This window comes from Tachyglossus aculeatus, chromosome 4, assembly GCF_015852505.1.
Source record: "Tachyglossus aculeatus isolate mTacAcu1 chromosome 4, mTacAcu1.pri, whole genome shotgun sequence".
NCBI lineage: Eukaryota > Metazoa > Chordata > Mammalia > Monotremata > Tachyglossidae > Tachyglossus > Tachyglossus aculeatus.
Genome location: NC_052069.1, coordinates 68310008 through 68332802, shown reverse-complemented (window position 1 = coordinate 68332802; position 22795 = coordinate 68310008). Strand labels below are relative to the sequence as shown.

Below are 22795 nucleotides of genomic sequence, written 5' to 3'. Positions count from 1 at the left end.
TGAAGCTTGACAAATTATTTCTACCTTCTCCCCACCCGGAGGAAATGCTGGTTTGTGCTGGACCTTGGTGACACACTAGTAGCCACGAACGCTGACCATTGTGGAATAGTCTGGAGAGAATGGATGAATTTTTGATCTTGCCAAAAGGAGAGATACATAGAATCTGAGAGTTTTGTTAATTCACTAGGAAAATTGCCTTGGCACACAAGACCACCGTTCTAAATGCATATACTTATTCCCACAATGACTCCAAATCATATTCACCGACAGTCAGGACGGTTGTTTATTACTTACTCGAATCCATTTAACTGGAAGGTATTGGATTCCTGCTCTGTGAAAAGTATTTCCATCTTTGTTCCACGCTGCTACTTCTGTCATCTTAATGCCTAAGCAAACCCAACAGGCTTTTTTTGTCGTTGTTTGCATTCCACTAGTGTTTCCTTGGTGTGGCTTCTCCCCCAGTTTTCCAAGACTACCCAACGCTGCTAAGACTTACGGAAGACCCCTGAACCGATGGACTTCCCTTAAGGCTAAAACAATCTGCTGACATTTCTGGGAAACTGGTGACTGAAATGCAGCGGGAGAAATCTGAAAATGCAACGGGAGAAATCGATGTTTGAATGGGGAAATTTACATTTTCTGAAAGCGGGTCAGCTGACCCTCGGGTGTGAGGTGTTGATTTGGAATTGTTGAGAGGTCTGAGCTTTTAACTCAGCAGGGAAGACTACACGACTGCTAAAAAAGGCCAACTGCCTCAGTCAAATGTTCGTAAGGAGGTGACTGGCACCTTCGAAGTATTCACGACCAACACAATTTTGATTAAAGAAAGAACTCTGGTTTTTAATAGTTTGATCATTAAAAAAGTTTAAACCTGCATAGCAATCATTTCAAAAATAATTATTTAATGTTCCATAATTAAACTGTACACAACTTAGTCTTGGGACGTGGAAACCTGTGGTGAGGTGAGTGTGAAACGGTCCAGAGCATTCAATCCCAAGAGCCAGGAGTCAAGTTCCCATTGGCCTTTTTGCTTTTGTTCACCTAATTGTTTCTGTCCCTTGGCACGGTCTGGCTCCACTGGTCAGGGAATCTGGACGAAGAAGAGAGAGGCACACAATTCATCCGTCTCCTCTGCCCTCTCCCCCGACCCCGCCCCATCTGGCGAGGCACCTCAAAGTCGCTCAATGTCTCGATATTTCTTCCTCAGGATGGAGACCTGATCTTTGAAGAGGACTGGGTCCAGTCTCATCTGGGAATGGATCAGTGGCATGGAGCCAAACCAGCTGGCAAATGTGTTCATGCAGCTCTGTCGCTGGGCGAAGTGGTCTGGATCAGCCCAACGGGAAGCTCGGGAAGTCTAGATGGAGAGAGAGAGAGAGAGCGCGCGAGGGATGGAGAGGGAGAGCGGAAGGGAAGGGCGGGAGGGAGACAGATGGAGGGGGAAGAGAGAGGGAGGAGAGATTGAGATTAGACTGTAAACTCTTCACGGGCAGTGAACGTATCTACCAACTCTGTATTCTCCCAAGCTGTTAGTACAGTGCTCTGCCCGCAGTAAGCACTCAATAAGTACCATTTATTGACTGACTGAGAAGGTTGAAAGCCATTACATCAACAAAGGTGAGTGGATGTTGATAGAGTCAACCGCTCCCTTAAAAAAAGTTATGGTACTTAGTGACAGGAGCTGGATGGAGGCCTGTATTTCCTTCCTGGGGACAGGGGGCCAAGTCCACAGAGCCCATTGCTTTGATAGTTTTTGAACAAAAAGATGGTCCTCAGACTTCTAGGGTCTGAGGGCTCCGTGTCATGATTGTTGGCTGGGGATTCGGACTAATCCTCTGCCCTAAGGGCCATCTTAGGCCAGATTCGGAATCAGGAAAACTACCCCCGACCCTATAACCCACAGCAAGGATCGACTCCAGCAAAAGTTTGTCAGCTTCTCTCTTAGCGTAACCTTCATTTCCGAGCCTGGAAAACGTGCGTGTCAGCTTGAAGGGAGGAAATATTCTGACATCAGCAGATTGTTTTGATTTAGGCAGGACACGTCGTCAGCAACAATATTTCCCGAGCCCCTTCTGGGGGTGGCTTGGAGTTGAGGTTTGCGTTTCCGTTTCCCCTACAGAAAGCGTGGGTCAGTACTAAGTTACTGCCTGCTAAGTAGTCTCTGTGTATCTTTGGACAGTTACTGTCGTCACGGCTAGCTCTGGGGGCAGAATGAGAGAGCTGAAGGCTTGTTTACGGTCCTTAAAGCCACTGAGGGCTCTGTTCACATTAAGTGCCCTTCTGCACCCTGATGGTGCCTAGGAGGTGTCTTCGACGGCGCTCAGTATAGTATTCTGCATCTTGAAGGTGCCCAGGATGCTGCAGAAGCACCGGCCGGTGCTCTGAAACAGGAGATGTCCAGGACAGTGCTCTGCAGTGGGGCCTACAGAAAAAGCACCAGTCTGGGAGTCAGAGGGCGTGGGTTCTAATCCCGGCTCTGCCACGTGTCTGCTGTATGACCTCGGGCAAGTCAGTTCATTTTTCTGGGCCTCAATTACCTCATCTGTAAAATGGGGCTTGGGAATGTGTGGGATTGGGACTGTGTCCAATCTGATTATCTTGTATCTACCCCTTAGACGAGTGCTTGGCACAGAGTAAGCACTTAACAAACACGATAATTATGGTTATTAATTATTAGGACAGCACTCCTTACCCCTTTTAGACTGTGAACCCACTGTTGGGTAGGGACTGTATATGTTGCCAATTTGTACTTCCCAAGCGCTTAGTACAGTGCTCTGCACACAGTAAGCGCTCAATAAATACGATTGATGAAAAATGACCAAGATAACACTCTGCATTCAGAAAGAACTCAATACATGCTATTGATAATGATGAAGATGCTTTGTTATGCATTTTGGTCACTCACGGAAGTTGGACTGTGGGATTGGGACTGTGTCCAACGTGAATACCTTGTATCTACCTCTTAGACGAGAGCTTGGCACATAGTAAGCACTTAACAAACACCATAATTGTGGTTATTAATTATTAGGACAGCACTCCTTACCCCATAAATGACCAAGATAACACTCTGTATTCAGAAAGAACTCAATACATGCTATTGATAATAATGAAGATAATTTGTTATGCATTTTGGTCACTCAGGGAGTTGGACAATTTCTATAGTTTATGGTAAATAGGCTGCTTGGGGAGGCGGGGAAAGAGGGGGCTAAAACAAACTCACTTCTAGAGTCCCTCCACTTTACGGCTCCAGAGTTGTAGTCTGTGCTCCCAATTATAATAATTGTGGTATTTGTTAAGTGCTTACTTTGTGACAGGCACTAAACGAAGTACTGGGGAGGATACAAGCAAATCGGGTTAGAAATAGTCCCTGTCCCGTATAGGGTCACAGTCTCAACCCCCATTTTACAGATGAGGTAACTGCGGCCCAGAGAAGTGAAATGACTTGCCTAAAGTCACACAGCAGACAAGTGGCCGAGCCGGCATTAGAACCCATGACTTTCTGATTCCCAAATCCGTGGTCTATCCACTACGCCGTGCTCCTTCTCCAACCTTTAGCAAATACTCTTTACCAAGCCAACATTAACAGGGCTTAACGGATGGCATTTTGGGGGTGCAGAGGTGACTGTGTACATTAGCTGGGAGCCCAAAGCAAATAATAATAATGATGGTATTTGTTAAGCGCTTGCTACGTGCCAAGCACTGTTCTAAGTGCCGGTAGATACAAGGTAATCAGGTTGTCCCATATGGGGCTCACAGTCTTAATCTGCATTTTACAGATGAGGTGACTGAGGCACAGAAAAGTTAAGTGACTTGGCCAAGGTCACCCAGCTGATAAGTGGCGGAGCCAGGATAAGAACCCACCACCTCTGACTCTCAATCCCTTTCCAGGAAACCACACTACTTCTCCTATTTCGGGGTCGGTGGGTTTCAAATTCACCCGAATCCACTGCAAAGGAGCGAAGCAGAGCTCGAACTTTAGGAGCCCCTTGGACGGATTCCCCGTTCCATAACTAGGGACCAACTGAAGAAAGGCACGCCCGACTCCTCACCTGTCCCATCATTGTCTCCTTGTACTGCTTCTTCTGGGTCACTTTGATTGGAGGCAATTTTGTCACAGCGGACACCAAGAAGTTCATCAGGATGTCCTCACAGTTGGCCAGTTGGTCCACCATGCCCTTCAAGCTGCCTGGCAAGTAATGCGTGTACAGGTAGTGATAATATCTGGAAGAGCAAGAGAAGACGCGGTATGACTGACCGGGTGCCGGGGCTGGAGAGCCTCTTGGATGGTGCTGGGCTTTAAAGAAAATCCCCAAATGGATCACTGAAATGGAAACACAAACGACGGCCACCTCCCAGCACTTAGTACAGGGCTCCGCACAGACCAAGCACTTAATAAGTATGATGATATCCATTACTACTGAGCGCTGGGGTATATACAAGGTAATCAGGTTGTCCCACGTCACAGTCTTAAGCCCCATTTTTCAGATGAGGTAACAGGCACAGAGTGGCTTGCCCGAGGTCACAGAGCAGACTAATGGTGGAATCGGAATTAGAACTCACATCCTCTGACTCCCAAGCCTCTTTCCACTACGCCACACTGCCACGGCCAGACGCATACCCACACCTTAACAATGACTTCCGACACTATATTCGGCAGAGGGAGGACCTGCTTAATGGCAGTTGAGCAGATCCGCCCTGAGACCCACAATGAAGAGAAGCAGTGTGGCTTAGTGGAAAGAGCTTGGGCTTGGGAGTCACAGGTCGTGGGTTTTAATGCCGGCTCCGCCACTTGTCTGCTGTGTGACCTTGGGCAAGCCACTTGACTTCTCTGGGCCTCAGTTACCTCATCTGTAAAATGGGGATTGAGACTGTGAGCCCCCCGTGGGACAATCTGATCACCTTGTATCCCCCCCAGTGCTTAGAACAGTGCTTCCTCTCCCCCTCGTCCCCCTCTCCATCCCCCCATCTTACTTCCTTCCCTTCCCCACAGCACCTGTATATATGTATATGTTTGTACATATTTATTACTCTATTTATTTATTTATTTATTTCACTTGTACATATCTATCCTATTTATTTTATTTTGTTAGTATGTTTGGTTTTGTTCTCTGTTTCCCCCTTTTAGACTGTGAGCCCACTGTTGGGTAGGGACTGTCTCTATGTGTTGCCACTTTGTACTTCCCAAGCACTTAGTACAGTGCTCTGCACATAGTAAGCGCTCAATAAATACGATTGATGATGATGATGATGATGCTTCACACATAGTAAGTGCTTAACAACTGTGAGCCCGCTGTTGGGTAGGGACCGTCTCTATATGTTGCCAACTTGTACTTCCCAAGCGCTTAGTACAGCGCTCTGCACACAGTAAGTGCTCAATAAAAACGATTGAATGAATGAACAAATCATCATCATCATCAATCGTATTTATTGAGCGCTTACTATGTGCAGAGCACTGTACTAAGCGCTTGGGAAGTACAAATTGCCATCATTATGGGTAGGGACTGTCTCTATATGTTGCCAACTTGTACTTCCCAAGCGCTTAGTACAGTGCTCTGCACACAGTAAGCGCTCAATAACTACAATTGATTGATTGATTGATTATTATTATTAAAATGGGGATGAAGACTGTGAACCCCACGTGGGACAACCTGATTGCCTCGAATATACCCCAGCGCTTAGAACAGTGCTTGGCAAATAGTAAGCTCTTAACAAATACCATCATCATCATCATTATTATTATTATCCGACAAGCTTCTTCTACAACCCAGCCTGCTCACTTTTCTCCTCTAGTGTCATCCTAATCACTGTACCTCAATCTCGTCACTGACTCCTCACTGCCTAACTCTTGCCCATGTCCTGCCTCTGGCCAGGAACACCCTGCTTCTTCATACCCAAAAGACAATGTCTCTCCCACCTTTCAAAGCCTTATTGAAAGCACATCACCTCCAAGAGACCTTCCCTAATCCCTCTTTTTACTTGTCTTCAATTCTCTTCTCCCTCACCCTGACTTGCTTCCTTCATTCATCCTCCCTCGAGCCCCACAGCACGTACGCACATATCTGTAATTTATTAATTTATATTATGTCTGGCTCCCCCTCTACATTGTAAGTTCACTGCGGGCAGGGAATGTGTCTGTTATACTGTTTTATTGCTATACCGTACTCTCCCAAGCATTAAGTACAGTGTTCTGAATATAATAAGTGCTCAATAAATACGAATGACTAACTGAAAAGCAGCAGGGCCTACTGGATAGATTACAGGACTGGGAGTCAAAAGGACCTGGGTTCTCATCCCGGCTCTGCCACTGTGCGACCTTGGGCAAGTCACTTCGCTTCTCTGTGCCTTGGTGACCTCACCTGTAAACTGGGGAATAAGATAGTGAGCACCATATGGGACAGGACTGTATCCAATCGAATTTGCTTGCATCCACCCACGGGCCCGGCATACAGTAAGTGCTTCATTCATTCAATCATATTTATTTAAGTGCTTAACAAATGTGACAATTATCATTCTTAAGCCCTCGAGGGGGTTGAGAACCCAAGGGAAAGAGAGGCCTCGTGGACTCTAAAGGAAGCAGACTGGGATAGCCAGACTGCTGGCCCCTGACCGGGATCTGGAAATGGCATCCCAGTGGTTTCCCGGGAAACAAGACTCCTTTCTCCTGTGGTAGCCAGGAGCCCCTTTGGCATGTTGGCCTCAAACGCCCCGGCTGGCTTCTTACTTGTGATATATAGCAGCTCCCGTCAATACCATGGAGTAGTCGTTTGTCCACTTGGACGTGTAGCCCCAGCGTTCCTTAGCGTTATCCCAGAAATGGCTCCGAGCCGGATACCCGACGATCCTCTCGGGAAAACTCTGCCACACGGTAAAGGCAAAATCCACCTAGAGGGAAACACAAGGCAAACGAGCAATCAATGGCGTCAACAAATGTCACCAGAACATTACCTATCCCTACTCCCACTCCGCCAATGCGGAAAGCAAAATCCAGGGACTGTTGCAAAACATTAATTCCCCATAAATTCATCAGTAAATTAAACTGACTGCTTGGCTTTTTACCCCATAATTATGCACATTTTAATGCTTTTGGTTAAAAGGCAGTTCAGAGCAGTGCAGAACTGAATTAACATTTTGCAGACATGTCTTTTCGAAATTCGGCCGCACCCAGAAAACTAAGCATTGGATTTTCCTTAGTTTCTCAATTGCTCTTCTCTCATAATAATAATAATAATAATGGTATTTGTTAAGAATTTACTATATGCCAAGCACTGTTCTAGGTGCTGGGAAGGATACTAGGTAATCAGGTTGTCCCACGTGGGACTCACAGTCTTAACCGCCATTTTACAGATGAGGTAACTGAGGCACAGAGAAATTAAGTGACCTGCCCAAAGTCACACAGCTAACAAGTGGCAGAGCTGGGATTAGAACCCATGACCTCTGACTCCTGAGCCAGTGCTCTTTCCACTGAGCCATGCTGCTTCTCAGTAATAATAATTTTGGTATTTGTTAAGCGCTTACTATGTGCCAAGCACTGTTCTAAGCACTGGGGGTGATGACAAGGTAATCAGGTTGTCCCACATGGGGCTCACAGTCTTAATCCCTATTTTACAGATGAGGTAACTGAGGCACAGAGAAGTTAAGTGACTTGCCCACAGTCACACAGCTGACAAGTGGCAGAGCCAGGATTAGAACCCATGACCTCTGACTCCTGAGCCCGTGCTCTTTCCACTGAGCCATGCTGTTTCTCAGTGATAATAATTATGGTATTTGTTAATCTTTTACTATGTGCCAAACACTGTTCTAAGCACTGGGGTGGGGGGGAGGACAAGGTAATCAGGTTGTCCCACATGGGGCTCACAGTCTTAATCCCAATTTTACAGATGAGGGAACTGAGGCACAGAGGAGTTAAGTGACTTGCCCACAGTCACACAGTTGACAAATGGCGGAGTCAGGATTAAAACCCATGACCTTTGACTCCCAAGCCCATGCTCTTTCCACTGAGCCACGCGGCTTCATCCCTGGAGCATCCAGAGATATTCCACAAGGCACTAAAATGTGCATGCCCACATATGCCCTAACAAGTCAATGTCATTAATTAAGATGAGTAAAAAAGGTCTGATTTGAAAGACAAATAAAATCACTCTTCTCTGTATGATATCCAAGATGTTAAAGAGTGGAAACAGCAATTAGAAAAATAAAATCAGGGTGGGAAAGGCAGGAGATCATAATATTACAGATAGTTAAAAAATTTCAGAGAACTCTTATGAAAACCGAAGTGGTCCAAAGATAATAATAATAACAATAATGATGGCATTTATTCATTCATTCAATCGTATTTATTGAGCGCTTACTGTGTGCAGAGCACTGTACTAAGCGCTTGGGAAGTACAAGTTGGCAACATATAGAGACAATCCCTACCCAACAGTGGGCTCACAGTCTAGAAGGCACTTATTAAGTGCTTACTACGTGCAAAGCACTGTTCTAAGTGCTGGGGAGGTTACAAGGAGATCAGGTTGTCCCTTGTGGGGCTCACAGTCTTCATCCCCATTTTACAGATGAGGGAACTGAGGCCCAGAAAAATTAAGTGACTTGCCCAAAGGCAAGAGCCTGGGCTTTGGAGTCAGAGGTCAAGGGTTCAAATCCTGGCTCTGCCAATTGTCAGTTGTGTGACTCTGGGCAAGTCACTTCCCTTCTCTGTGCCTCAGTTTCCTCATCTGTAAAATGGGGATTAAAACTGTAAACCCACTGTGGGACAACCTGATCACCTTGTAACCTCCCCAGCGCTTAGGCATCTCTTCATCTCTGCCCCTGCTCTCTCTCCCTCCCTCAGGCTCAAGTCTCCTCCTGCCTTCAAGACATCTCCATTTGGATGTCTGCCCACCATCTAAAACTCAATATGTCGAAGACTGAACTCCTTATCTCCCCTCCCAAACCCTGCCCTCTCCCTGACTTTCCCATCACTGTTGACGGCACTACCATCCTTCCCGTCTCACAAGCCCGCAACCTTGGTGTCATCCTCGACTCTGCTCTCTCGTTCTCCCCTCACATCCAATCTGTCACCAAAACCTGCCGGTCTCACCTCCGCAACATTGCCAAGATCCGCCCTTTCCCTCTCCATCCAAACCGCTACCCTGCTCGTTCAATCTCTCATCCTATCCCGACTGGATTACTGCATCAGCCTCCTCTCTGATCTCCCAATCTCCTGTCTCTCCCCACTTCAGTCTATACTTCACGCTGCTGCCCGGATCATCTCTGTGCAGAAATGCTCTGGGCATGTTACTCCCCTCCTCAAAAATCTCCAGTGGCTACCAGTCAACCTATGCATCAGGCAAAAACTCCTCACTCTCAGTTTCAAGGCTCTCCATCACCTCGCCCCCTCCTACCTCACCTCCCTTCTTTCCTTCTCCAGCCCAGCCTGCACCTCCGCTCCTCTACCTCCTCAATGTGCCTTATTCCCACCCATCCCGCCATCGACCCCCAGCCCCCATCCTCCCCCTGGCCTGGAATGCCCTCCCTCCGCACATCCTCCAAGCTAGCTCTCTTCCTCCCTTCAAAGTCCTACTGTGAGCTCACTGCCTCCAGGAGGCCTTCCCAGACTGAGCCCCCTCCTTCCTCTCCCCCTCTCCATTCCCCTGGCCCTACCTCCTTCCCTTCCCCACAGCACCTGTAAATATGCTTGTACAGATTTATTACTCTATTTTACTTGTACATATTTACTATTCTATTTATTTTATTTTGTTAATATGTTTTGTTTTGTTGTCTGTCTCCCCCTTCTAGACTGTGAGCCCATTGTTGGGTAGGGACCGTCTCTATATGTTGCCAACTTGTACTTCCCAAGCGCTTGGTACAGTGCTGTGCACAGAGTAAGTGCTCAATGAATACGATTGAATTAAAAAATGAACAGAGGCTCTAGTTCACACCATTCAATTCCTTTTTGACCTAGAGACCCAGAGTCAGCTGGAGTGGTTCGTTCTCTCTCTCTCTCTCTCTCTCTCTCTCTCTCTCTCTGTCTCTCTCTCTCTCTTATTAGTTAAGCACTTACTATATGCCCGGTACTCTACTGAGCACTGGGTAGATACAAGCTAATCAGATTGGACACACAGTCCATGTCCCCCCATGGGGCCCATTGTTTTCATCCCCAATTTACAGATGAGGCAACTGAGGTTTAGAGAAGTGAAGTGACTCACCCGAGGTCACACACCAGGCAAGTGGCAGAGCCAGGATTAGAATCCAGGTCCTTCTGACTCCCAAGCCAGTGCTCTTTCCACTCGGCCACGCTGCTTCTCTTACACCAGGGCAACCACCCATTCCAGAGGCAGCCCCTTGATGTCCTATGCTGATACAGTGTGGCCTGGTGGAAGGAGCATGGAGCTGGGAAGCAGGAGACCTGGGTTCTGATCCCAGCTCTGCCACTGGCCTGTGTGACGTTGGACAAGTCTGGGCCTCAAGTTTCCTCACCTGTAAAATGGAAAGGGAGCCCAGCGTGGGAAAGGGACTTTGTCACATCAAATAACCTTGTGTCTGGGCAAATATTTATCACGTAGTAAGCACTTAATAAACGCCATAGAAAAGATAAGGAATTCCCTTATGTCCTGCCCTACACAGATTAGCATTCATTCATTTATTAAGCGCTTACTGTGTGCAGAGCACTGTACTAAACGCTTGAGAAAGTACAATACAACAATAAACAGTGACATTACCTGCCCACAACAAGCCCACAGTCTAGGGAGGGCAGGGGAAGAGCTCTTCCAAACCCAGAGGGGCTGTTTTATGGGGTTATGGAGAGCGGGTATACAAGAACAAAAACCATGATGATGATGATGATGATAATGATGATGATGATAAAATAACAACAATAATAATAATAACGTATTTCTTAATTGCTTACTATGTGCCAACCACTGTAGTAAGCTCTGGGTTATACAAGATAATCAGCTCTGGGCTCACTGTCTAATTCCCTACTGGACTAGTGACTTCAAAGCAACCGGAGAGACAATTCAGATCAAACTGTTAGTTCAGAATTCCTCCGGGTCATTAGCACATCAAAGGGCTGAAAGGTCAGCTTTGGGCTCCTTCTTCCAAAACTCCGACATCTGTTTTCTTTACAGGATTCAAAGAGAGAGACCTGTAAATAGCCATAAACCAAGAACCACTGCTGTTCTCCCAGGCCATCACTTAAAACATCTACAGAGAGAGACATTATACCCTGCTGAGAACCCTCAGAGGAAGAAAGTGCACTTCACTTATTCTCTGGAAAACCCCACCAAAACCTCACATAAATCGCTAAGGACCATCAACCCTCAAGTCAACAGCAGGAAAAGGCCGAAGCCTTCTGGCCTCTTCCATCTCCCGCATCATTTCCAAACCACACTGACTTCTAATTACCCGTCCTGCAAAAAGAGAGGAAGAACTCAGAACAGAGACAGCCACAGACACGGAGACCTCACAGAGGCAGAAAGGCATTTTCACTAAGGGGACCAAAAAAACTTTCTGAGCTTCAGAATGCGACCAAGTCCTCCAGGCAGAGAGGGCAAAAATGTGGTGATTAAAGTCACCCAAAATAATTACAGCCGCCTCAGCACTGAGCCCTATGTCTCTCCCAGGAAAAGCAGGAAGCAAAGCATAAATCAATCAGTCAGTCATATTTACTGAGTGCTCTGAGTATATTTACTGCAACACAGGACTATACTGGGCACCTCACTGCATGCAGAACACTCTACTAGGCTGATTGGGTAGAGAGCACTACATCTGGATCTCCCAATCTAATGCTCTCCTAAAAAGTGCTCTGACATTTAGGGTTTAACGTGCTCTGTCACTTCAATACAAGGCTGCGGGGTTTCGTTTGGCTTAAATACTTCCCTCTCCCTACAACCTCTGAAGAATTTTGCCTGACAAATAGAGAACTAAAGCCTGTTCCCATTTAGCATCGGAAATTGATTGGATAAGGACAGGTCAATTTCACATAAGTAATGATAGAGCACAGTGTGTAGGCATGAGATGACTTTTTGATAAATACGATAGGGAAGCTAACACTGAGAATTAAACATTTACACATACACAACTTAACACTACACCTTAAAAATCTAACACAAAGTATTTCAATATTGGTCAGTTAAAGCTGTCTTTTGTCTTATGTTTCTGTGGCACTTTCACAGACATTCTGATCAATGGATTGCACTCACCGCTTTCATACAGAGGGTGTTCAATAAATATTGTTACTACTAATTCTTGGGTACTTGATTATATCTCAGTCAATCAGTGGAATTTATTGAATCTTTCTTTATTGAATCTTACAGAGGAGGAACAGAGAGGTTAAGTGACTTGCCCAAGGTCACCCACCAGACAAGTGGCCGAGCCAGGATTAGAACCCAGGTCCTTCTGACTCCCAAGCCCATGCTCTAGCCACTAGGTAACATGGTTTCCTCTAGTTGGTAGACACTATCCCTGTCCATGTAAAGTAAGCTTATATTATGTTATTTCAATTTTTTGCATCTTAGGATCACATAAATGGCCTTTACATTATTTCCTGTGGGAAACAACCCTTCACTTAATACTCTATTTTTATGGGATCACGAGTGTAATATTAACTAGCATCCAGCAATATTTGGCACCTACTTTTTTATGGTATTTGTTAAGTGCTTACTATATGCCAGGCACTGTTCTAAGCGCTGGGGTAGATACAAGGAAATCAGGTTGGACACCGTCCTTAGCACACATGGGGCTCACGGTCTTAATCCCCATTTTGCAGATGAGGTAACTGAGGCCCAGAGAAGTTGAGTGCCTTGCCCGAGGTCACACAGCTGACAAGTGGCAGCATGGGAATTCGAACTCCCAAGCCCGTGCTCTTTCCACTAGGCCATGCTGCTTCTCAAAAGCACCTATAGAGTCCTCTGTACAAAATTTCCTGCTGCTTTCCTCCTATAACCCAGCCCACACACTTCGGTCCTCTGGAGCCAATCTAATCACTCAGGCTTGATCTCCTCTTTCTTGCTGCTGACCCCTCACCTATGTCTAACCTCCGCCCTGGAATGCCTTCCCTCCTCAAATGCAACAGGAAATTAAATTACTCTCCCCACCTTCACAGCCTTATAGAATGCATATCTCCTCCAAGAGGCTGTTCCGGACTAAGCCCTAAGGTATCTGTTATATTATTATATTGTACTCTCCCAAATGCTTAGTATAGCGTTCTGAAACGGTAAACACTCAATAAATGTGATCAACTAAGCCTTTATTTTATCTTCTCCAACTCCCTTCTGCATCACCTTGACTTGCTCCTTTTATTCACCCCACCTTCCCAGCCGAAAAGCACTTATGTACATATCCATAATTTATTTATTCATATTAATGCCTGTCTCCTCTTTTAGACTGTAAGCTCCTTGTGGGCAGGGACTGTGTCTACCAACTTTGTTATAATGTATCTCCCAAGTGCTTAGTACAGTCCTCTGCATACAGTAAGCACTCAATAAATATGACTGATTGACAGTAGTTGCTCAATAAATAGTATTGATTGATTGATAGGCATTCTCCTTTTTGTTCTTGGCCAATGCCCATTTTGTCTATACTGTAGTATATTTTATTGACCACCTACTGGGGGCACAGCACTGCATAAAGGTTCCCACTCGGGGCAAAGTACTGTACCCAGGTGCCAAATAGGGACAGAATACTGTATCTAGGTGCCTCCTGGATGCTAAGCAGCTTATAGGGTTACGGCGGAAAGATAAGTACACACCTACTAGTTACAGGAGCACTTCTCACTAAAAATGAACCAGAGCTGACTGATGATACTCCGATTTTCCAAACAATATACATGGCCTAAAACACCATTTTATGTGTCTGACAACTTTTAGATGCGGCATTCTGCACATTCTACATTCATCTGTAGTATGTGTGCACGCGCACGCACACTCACGCATATGCACATCACATCTGGTTTGCACTGGGTCCCCTCCCCTTAACCTGCAGGAACAGGGGCAGGAAGATAAAATCCTGTAGGGTGGTGTCTGACGCTCAACATATATGATTGAATGAATGAATGACGTCCCTTCCAACTGGATATTTTGATATCCGGCCCCGCGGCCAATCTCTCCTGGAAAGAGACCAGGGGCCCAGCCGGACCAACCATTTCAGCTTCAGCAAATCCAAAGCAACAGCAAGAGCTACTGGAAAGAGACTGACTATAAAGGGAAAATGGAGAGCGGGGAATGCAAGCAGCAAAGTCCCCAAGTTTTCTAGCAGCCGCCATTAATACTATATTTCCGCTACGTGGCACATTTCTAGACGTCCTCTGGTTTCCCGTACAGTTTGAAGAAAGGCTTCGGGGATCGAAGCCCATCCTGGATATACAAAATGGCCCTCAACAATCTCTATTTTTCCTCTGGGCCCTCTCTTTTCAGCACAATCTTATTTTTGGCCCCAAAGCCTAAACGTCTGAACTAGCAGGGGGATCCCCGACTCGGTGCTAAAATGAAATTTTGCGCTCCTGAGTGGGCGGGTAAAAACCACCACTTGTTCCAAAGAAGGAATGTTTCTTCCTGAGGCAGAACAATCTCGGGGAGCTGCCAGCCTGCACAAGCGGGGCCTACTGGAAAGAGCACGGGCCTGGGAATCAAAGGACCAGGGTCCTAATCTGGCTCCTAAAGTACTCCTGCTCCAATAGAGGGGCTTTAAAGATGGCTGGAAACACAACAACTCTGTAGACTTCAACTTGGCGTAGTGCTTAAACACCCACTGTCCCCACATTCGGTGTTTTGCTCTGTCAAAGGCGGCACTGAGGCCTGTAGGAAAGGGTTGGGGTACTCTCCTCTGATGCTAGAGAACCTCTCTTCTCCAGCTGACCTCAGCTGTGTCAGTAATGTCAATAAAAATATACAATTGGAGTGCTAGGGGAGCCTGAAATGGAGTGAAGCATATGAGGGCCTAATTAGGAATGAAAAGGAAGGTAAAAACAGGGAAAGAGAGCCTTCCCCATGACAGATGGCAGCAAGAGAGCTGCGAGGAATCAGTAGGTGGAAAGATGACACAAGAGGGAAGCGGTTTGAATAATAATAATAATTATACCAGCAACAACTCCCTCCTATTTAGACTGTGAACCCCAGGTGGGACACAGATTGTGTCCATCCTGAGAATTTGTATCTACCCCAACCTTAGTACAGTGCTTGACATCTAGTCAGCACTTAACAAATACCATATAACGAGCAAACAACAATTCATGGTGCTTGTTCAGCATTTCATATGTGCCAGGCAGATACACGCCAATCAGGTAGGATACAGTCCCTGTCCCACATAATAATAATAATGATGGCATTTGTTAAGCGCTTACTATGTGCAGAGAACTGTTCTAGGTGCTGGGGGGGATACAAGGTGATCAAGTTGCCCATGTGGGGCTCACAATCTTAATCCCCATTTTACAGATGAGGTAACTGAGGCTCAGAGAAGTTAAGTGACTTGCCCAAGGTCACACAGCAGTCATGTGGTGGAGTTGGGATTCAAACCCATGACCTCTGACTCCAAAGCCCATGCTCTTTCCACTGAGCCACGCTGCTTCTCTGAGACATGGGTCTCAGAGTCTAAGTAGGAGGGAGCACAGGCACTGAATCCCCATTTTACGACAGTAAACCTGAGGCGCTGAGAAGGTCACACAGCATTTGCCCAGGACACATGGCAGAAAACTGTGGAAACAGAAAAACCAAGTTCTGGCATCTTTTTTACGTGTGTAACTGCTCCACCTTACTGCATATTTTTTGCCACCCCAAAACTGGGGAGGGGGATTAAATCTAGCAATAAAGTGTGCCAAGGAAAAAAGATGAGGAAAAAAAAGGAGGGGAAAAGGAAGAGGAAAGTAAGAGGGCACTTGAGAGGTCTTCACTTACTCCTACTGCACTCTGAAAAGTTCTGCACACAGTAAGCATTTAGTGAATTTTTTCACTGGTATTTTTAAAGGCTACTGTACTAAGCGTTGGGGCAGATACAAGCTAATCGAGTTGGACACAGTCCATGTCTCACATAGGGCTCAGTTTTAATCCCCATTTTTCAGATGAGTAACTGAGGTACATAGAGATGAAGTGACTTGCCCAAAATCAAAGAGCAGACAAGTGGAGGAACCTGGGATTGGAACCCAGGTCCTCCGACTCCCAAGCCCACACTCTTCTCACTAGGTCACGCTGAGTCTCTTCCCTCTAACTCTGCAGTGTTCTCCAAGGTCTCAAGCTTCAACTAGTTCTATCAAGGTCTTCCTCACCTGCTGTGAGCTGTTCTCCCCCTGCTGCTCCTCTTCCTCCTCCTCACAGTCACTATCACCGGGAAGTGGCCTGGCCCATGGATTTAGGAGTCGGAAGGACCAGGGTTCTAATCCTGGCTCCGCCACATGTCTGCTGTGTGACCTTGGGCAAGTCACTTCACTTCTCTGTACTTCTGTTGCCTCATCTATAAAATGATGGTGGTATTTGTTAAGCGCTTACTACGCTCCTGGCATTAAGACTGTGAGCCCCTTGTGGGACAGGGACTGTGTCCAACCTGATTATCTTATATAATAATAATAATAATAATGATGGTATTTGTTAAGCGCTTACTATGTGCAAAGCACTGTTCTAAGCACTGGGAAGGATACAAGGTGATCAGGTTGTCCCACAGGGGGCTCACAGTCTTAATCCCCATTTTACAGATGAGGGAACCAAGGCACTGAGAAGTTAAGTGACTTGCCCAAAGTCACACAACTGACAACTGGCGGAGCTGGGATTTGAACCCATGACCTCTGACTCCAAAGCCTGGGCTCTTTCCACTGAGCCACGCTAACCCAGTGCTTAGAACAGTGCTTGGCACATAAGGGCTTAACAAATGCTACAATTACTATTATCACGGTGTATAATTACTATGTGGTACAAAAATACTTTTTGATCTCAATAATTGGGGTGGGGCAATTAGGTGATTAAACATGCTCGTGTCATCTGATATCTGAAGAGTGTTTTAATATTCTGATCTTCTTTTGTTTTCCCAAGGTATCATCATCACCTCATAAGTGAGAAAACTGAGGCCCAGAGAAGTTAGGTTACTTTGCTCATGGGAAAGCTGGGGCTACAACCCCAAGTAAAGGCTCTTTCCACTGGACTTCACCATTTCACCAGATTCAGGAATCCTGGAGGGTCACTCCTCAGAATCTCAAAAATGGGAATCAGTCTGGCCCAGTGGAAAGGGCGGGCTTGGGAGTCAGATGACCTGGGTTCTAATCCCGGCTCTGCCAATTGCTTGCTGCGTGACCGCTCTGTGCCTCAGTTTCCTCAACTGCAAAATGGGGATTAAATACCCGCTCTCCCTCCTACTTAAATTGTGAGCCCCGTGTGGGACAGGGGCTGTGCCTGACCTAATTCACTTGCACTTACCTTAGTGCTTGGAACAGCGTTTGACAGGGTAAGCGCTTAAATACCACAAAAACCCCCACTAGGACTGAGGTCCTAGTCTTACCTCAGTAGTCGAAAGCACGGTGTCTTCGTCGAGGCTGAGCACCGCATCTGTGACGATGTTGTCATACGGCAAGAAACGGCTGCTCATCACCTGCAAGGGGAAAGCAAGTTGGAGTGGATGAGAGAGGGAAAGAGAGATCGTTGAGTTGTAAGAGTCAACTGTCATCTTGGGCAAGTCATTTATTTTCTCCACGCCTCAAGTTCCTCAACTGTAAAAAAATGGGGATTAAATACCTGTTCTCCCTCCTACTTAGGCTGTGAGTCCCATGCAGGACAGTGACTGTGTCTGACCTAATTAACTTGTACCTACCCAGCACTTAGAACAGTGTCTGACACATGGTAAGCGCTTAACAAATACCATTAAAAAAATCAAAATAATAATTTGGGGGCAGAATCGTCTGCCCGGCTTGCTGCCATTCTGGGCTATTTAAATTAACTCTAGTCGTGTCCTTGCCCAAGTCCCCTGACCCGGGATGGGGAAAGATACCTTTGTTAGCTTTGGGCTGGAGAGCCAAATGCCTGCCCCAAACAGTTCCCCAATAGTTGTACCCCCAGAGGGATAGAAATGGTGAGCTAGTGAGCCACTGGCCGGCTTCTTCCCTCTGAATATCCAGGGCTCCTCGGTGTCGAACGGAACATGGAGGAGAAAGGGGAAGACACTCTCCATCTCCTTGGCTGTTTTATGCACAAATTTTACTTCTACATGCCCACATCCAGAGCTGTGCAGATGTGTACGCATGCGTGCACGGGCTCACACAAACACACACATGTCCCTTTGGCTGCAATTTGTTTTAATGGTATTTGTTAGGCACTTACTATATGCCAGATACTGTTCTAAGCGCTGGGGTAAATACAAGGTCATCGGGTTGGACACAGTCCACACAGGGCTCACAGTCTTAATCCCCATTTTACTGCTGAGGAAACTGAGGCACGGAGAAGCAAACTGAATTGCCTGAGGTCACACGGCAGAAAAACGGTGGAGCTGGGACTAGAATCCAGATCCTTCTGCTACCCAATCCGAGCACAGAACACGGAACGCTGAGCTCTCCTCCGGGAGTCCGGGAGCTCAGGGAGTCTACCGGGCAGGGGAAGAGAGGTTTATAGGAATCCGCTTGGTCAGCCACCCAATGGTAAAAAGGACAAGGGGTACGCTCTACACCATCTCAAAATGGCTCCAGGCCCTGCTTCTACAGTTTCTTCAAATGGATCACGTGGCCTTTTCTTTTCGAGGCTTTCAACATAAAATGAAAACGGAGCGCTAGCCGTTCACGGTGCTCCGAAGCCCCAGCCCCAGAGCGAGCCTCCCGGTACTATTGACACATCGAGTGATGACGGCAGGCACCAATTAGCTGCCACCTTGGTAGGCCTCTGACCTTACCCTTGCTGAGCCTATTGGGAAACCGGGGAGACAAGGCCTATAAATTCAAAGTCGCATTTGAGAACCCAGGCAGCAAACACATCTATTTTGACTTCAAGGCCGAGCAGACAGTTTATGCAAGCGGGAGCTTCATTAAATTGCAGGATGGGAGAAGGGAAGCAACCTCTCAACCAGCATAAGCATTTCCACTGAGTGAAAAATGATGTGGCTTCCTTGTTCCGCCAACAGAGACCATATGACGCAGTGCATTCCCCCCCACCTCAGGTTTGGCTCAGGCTACTACTGCATAGCATCCTGCTCTCTCCCACTGCTGGGGAGGTGGTTCCTCAAAAGATGAAATCATTATCATAGGATTTATTAAAGGCTTACTAGGCACCAAGCACTGTGCTACAGTGCTTGGGTAGACACAAGAAAATCAGATCAGCCCCTGTCCCACAAGGGACTCAGAGTCAAAGAGGAAGAACAGGCATTTCATCCCCATTTTGCTGGTGAGGAAACTGAGTCACAGAGAAATGAAGTGACTTGCCCAAGGTCACACAGCAGGCAACTGGTGGAGCAGGGATGAGAACACAAGTCAGTTCGCTTCTCTTTGTGCTTCTCTTTGCCTCAGTTCCCTCATCTGCAAAGTGAGGATTCAATACCTGTTCACTCTCCTACTTAGATTGTGAACCTCATGTGAGAGGACCTGATGATCTTGCACTTTCTCCAGCATTTGGCACTTAGTTGAGCGTATAATAATAATAACAATGATAATAATAATAATAATAATAATAATAATAATAATAATAATAGCATTTAGTAAGCGCTTACTATGTGCAAAGCACTTTTCTAAGCGCTGGGGGGATTCAAGGTGATCAGGTTGTCCCACGTGGGGCTCACAATCTTAATCCCCATTTGACAGATGAGGGAACTGGGGCACAGAGAAGTTAAGTGACTTGCCCAAAGTCACACAGCCGATTAGTGGAGGAGCCGGGATTAGAACCCACGACCTCTGACTCCCAAGCCCATGCTCTTTCCACTGAGCCACGCATACCATTGTTATTATTATTAAGATTATTATTAAGCACTGAATTGGGTTTACTCAGCTGGGATCTCACAACAGGCAGGAGCACAGGTAACAATCATGTCCCCCAAAGCTGAAAAAAGTTCCAGCTGTTCTCGTGAACCTATAACTCTTGAATGATAATACCTTGAGTTCATGCAGCTCTTTTATTTTCCCATTACAGATCTCATTTTATCCTCACAACATCCTCCATCTTCTAGTCTGTGAGCCCACTGTTGGGTAGGGACTGTATATGTTGCCAACCTGTACTTCCCAAGCGCTTAGTACAGTGCTCTGCACACAGTAAGCACTCAATAAATACGATTGATTGATTAAGGAGAGGCAGGTTTTAGTCTCTACATTTTGCAGCTGAGGAAACGGAAGCCCCAGGAGCTGAGGAGAGTTGCCTGTGTTTGCACAGCCAGTACTGGAATCCAGACCCTGATGTCCAAACCCACTCCTTCTCCACTAGACACAACAGATAAAAGGCTGAAGCTGAATAATGATTATTATGGTACTTGTTAAGCGCTTACTATGTGCCACGCACTGTTCGAAGTAGCGGGGTAGCTACAAGTTCATCGGGTCGGACGCCGTCCCCATCCTAAATGGGGCTCGCACTCAAACTCCATTTTCCAGATGAGGTGACTTAGGCCCAGAGAAGCTAAGTGACTTGCCCAAGGTCACACAGCAGACGCATGGCAGAACCAGGATTAGAACCCCAGTCCCTTTAACTCCCAGGCCCGTGCTCTATCCACTAAGCCACGCTGCTCCTCTAGAAGAGTGGGTGGCGAAGGAGGGGAGGGAGAGAGGAGGTGAGGTTTACTACTACCGTGGTGACCGAGAAAATCTAAACAAGCGCTTAGTACAGTGCTCTGCACACAGTAAATGCTCAATAAATACGACTGAATGAGTAAACAGTGAAAGAAACAGGCAGACCAAAAATGCTGCTGGACAAAGGTGTCATTAGCTCACAACATTCATTCAGGCTGGCAGCCTCTGTCACTACATACCTTGCTTTCTCCTTCAATGACGATGACAGGGACAGCAGTGGCAGGCCAGCGGTGTTTGGCTGGCAGGGGCTTGTCACAATTCCACAGAACTATAATCTGCAATGGACAGTGGCTTATTAGAAGTCGCGCTAAAAGCGGTGTTTCTCTTATACTTCCGAAGCATCGCCCCTCAAGTTGGGAAACCGAGACAAGACCTTTCAAACCGACGAGGCCGGAGAGCCGCCGGAAGAGAAATGAAGGAAGTGCTCAGCCTCCTGCCGCGTTGCCCGACAATCCCAGGGCAGGAAGTGAATGAAATGAATTCACCAGCTCCATCCGCAACACTGCCAGACGCAGGCTAGGGGGACGTGTCATGGGTTTGTGAGTGCAGGAGAAGGGTGGAAAAGCAAGTCATACTCAGAGTCCCAGAGTCAGGATGGATGAGATTGCTGAATCTCAAATCTAAGTGAGTCTGGTCTGACCATCCTTAACGCCGAGCCAGAAACCCAGGTAAGCTTGTCCTCCAGAGTGTAAGCTCACTGTGGGAAGGGAATGTGTCTGTTTATTGTTATTATTTATTATTATTATTGTTATTATTTATTTATTGTTATTATTGTTAATTGTTATTATTATTGTTATTATCTCCGTCTCTTTCATGTGCTTCTCTTCTGCATCCCATCCCCTAACTGGGGGAGTGCCTCAGGGCTCAGATCTGGGTCCCCTTTTATTTTTCATCCATACCCAGTCCCTTGGAGAATTCACTTGCTCCCAAATGTACTCTCCCTAGCACTTAGTACAGTGTTCTGCTCACAGTAAGCACTCGATAAATATGAATGACTGGATGAATGAAGATGCACTCTTCCTTAAGACTGGTCTTTCCCTCCCAACATCTCGCTTCTCTCGGTTCACCCAACAGGGATCATGACAATGGTCTGTTGCCCACTGCCACCTCACACTTAACATGTATAAATCAGAACTCCTCATCTTCCCATCCAAACACTGTCCTGCCCCTGACTTTCCCATCACTAGAGACAACACTATCGTTCTCCCGATCTCGCAAGCCCACAACCTTGGTATTAACCTCGACTTATGGCTCTTATTCAACCCATACGTTCAATCTGTCACCAAATCCTGTCAGTCCTACCTTCACAGCACCTCTAGATTCCTCACCTTCCTCTCCATCCAGATTGCTACAAGGCTGATCCAAGCACTTATCCGATCCCATCTTGATTACTGCACTGGCCTCCTCGCTGACCTAGACATCTCCAGTTGAGTCCATACTTCACTCTGCTGCCCAGATCATTTTTCTACAAAAACCCTCAGTCCACATCTCCTGTCACCTCAAAACCTCCAATGGTTGCTCATTCATCTCCACATCAAACTGAAACCCCTCCTACTTTACTTACTGATGTACTACAACTCACACTTCACACCAGCCTTCTCATTTGTACTTCGATCTTATCTTTCTCATCACACAACCCTTAAGCCCTGTGACATGCATACCTCCCACAACCCCACAGCACTTAAGGACTTATACATCTATAATTTATGTAAACGTGTGTCTCCCCATCCTAAAAAAACCCTCCCTTAACCCTTCAGCTCCCTCCAGTTATTGCCCCATCTTCCTCCTACCATTCCCCTCCAAAAGCCTCGAGTGAGTTGTCTACACCCGCTGTCTCCACTTCCTCAACTCCAATCCTCTCCTTGACTTCCTCCAACCTGGCTTCGCCCCCTTGACTCACTGAAACTGCCCTCTCGAAAGTCACTGATGACCTCCTTCTTGCCAAATCCAACAGCCTCTACTCCATCCTAATCTTCCTCCACCTCTCAGCTGTCTTTGACACTGGGGACCACCCACTTCTGGAAACATTATTCAACCCTGGCTTCACTGGTACTCTGCCTCTCTGGCCATTCATTATCTCCGTCTCTTTCA

At 46.6% G+C, this 22795-nt stretch overlaps 1 protein-coding gene across 1 annotated transcript in view; it reads right to left on the bottom strand.

The window, feature by feature from the left end:
• Positions 1–813: 813 nt before the first annotated feature.
• Positions 814–22795, bottom strand: part of EXT1 (exostosin glycosyltransferase 1) — a 326600-nt gene continuing 304618 nt past the window's right edge. Inside the window, exons 7-12 of the mRNA XM_038744716.1 lie at positions 20884–20979; positions 17455–17544; positions 6722–6882; positions 4050–4221; positions 1171–1357; positions 814–1090 (exon numbers count right to left, since the gene is read on the bottom strand). Of these exons, the coding sequence (XP_038600644.1) occupies positions 1172–1357; positions 4050–4221; positions 6722–6882; positions 17455–17544; positions 20884–20979 (705 nt within the window). The 3' untranslated portion in view covers positions 814–1090; position 1171. The remainder of the gene's footprint in view (positions 1091–1170; positions 1358–4049; positions 4222–6721; positions 6883–17454; positions 17545–20883; positions 20980–22795) is intronic.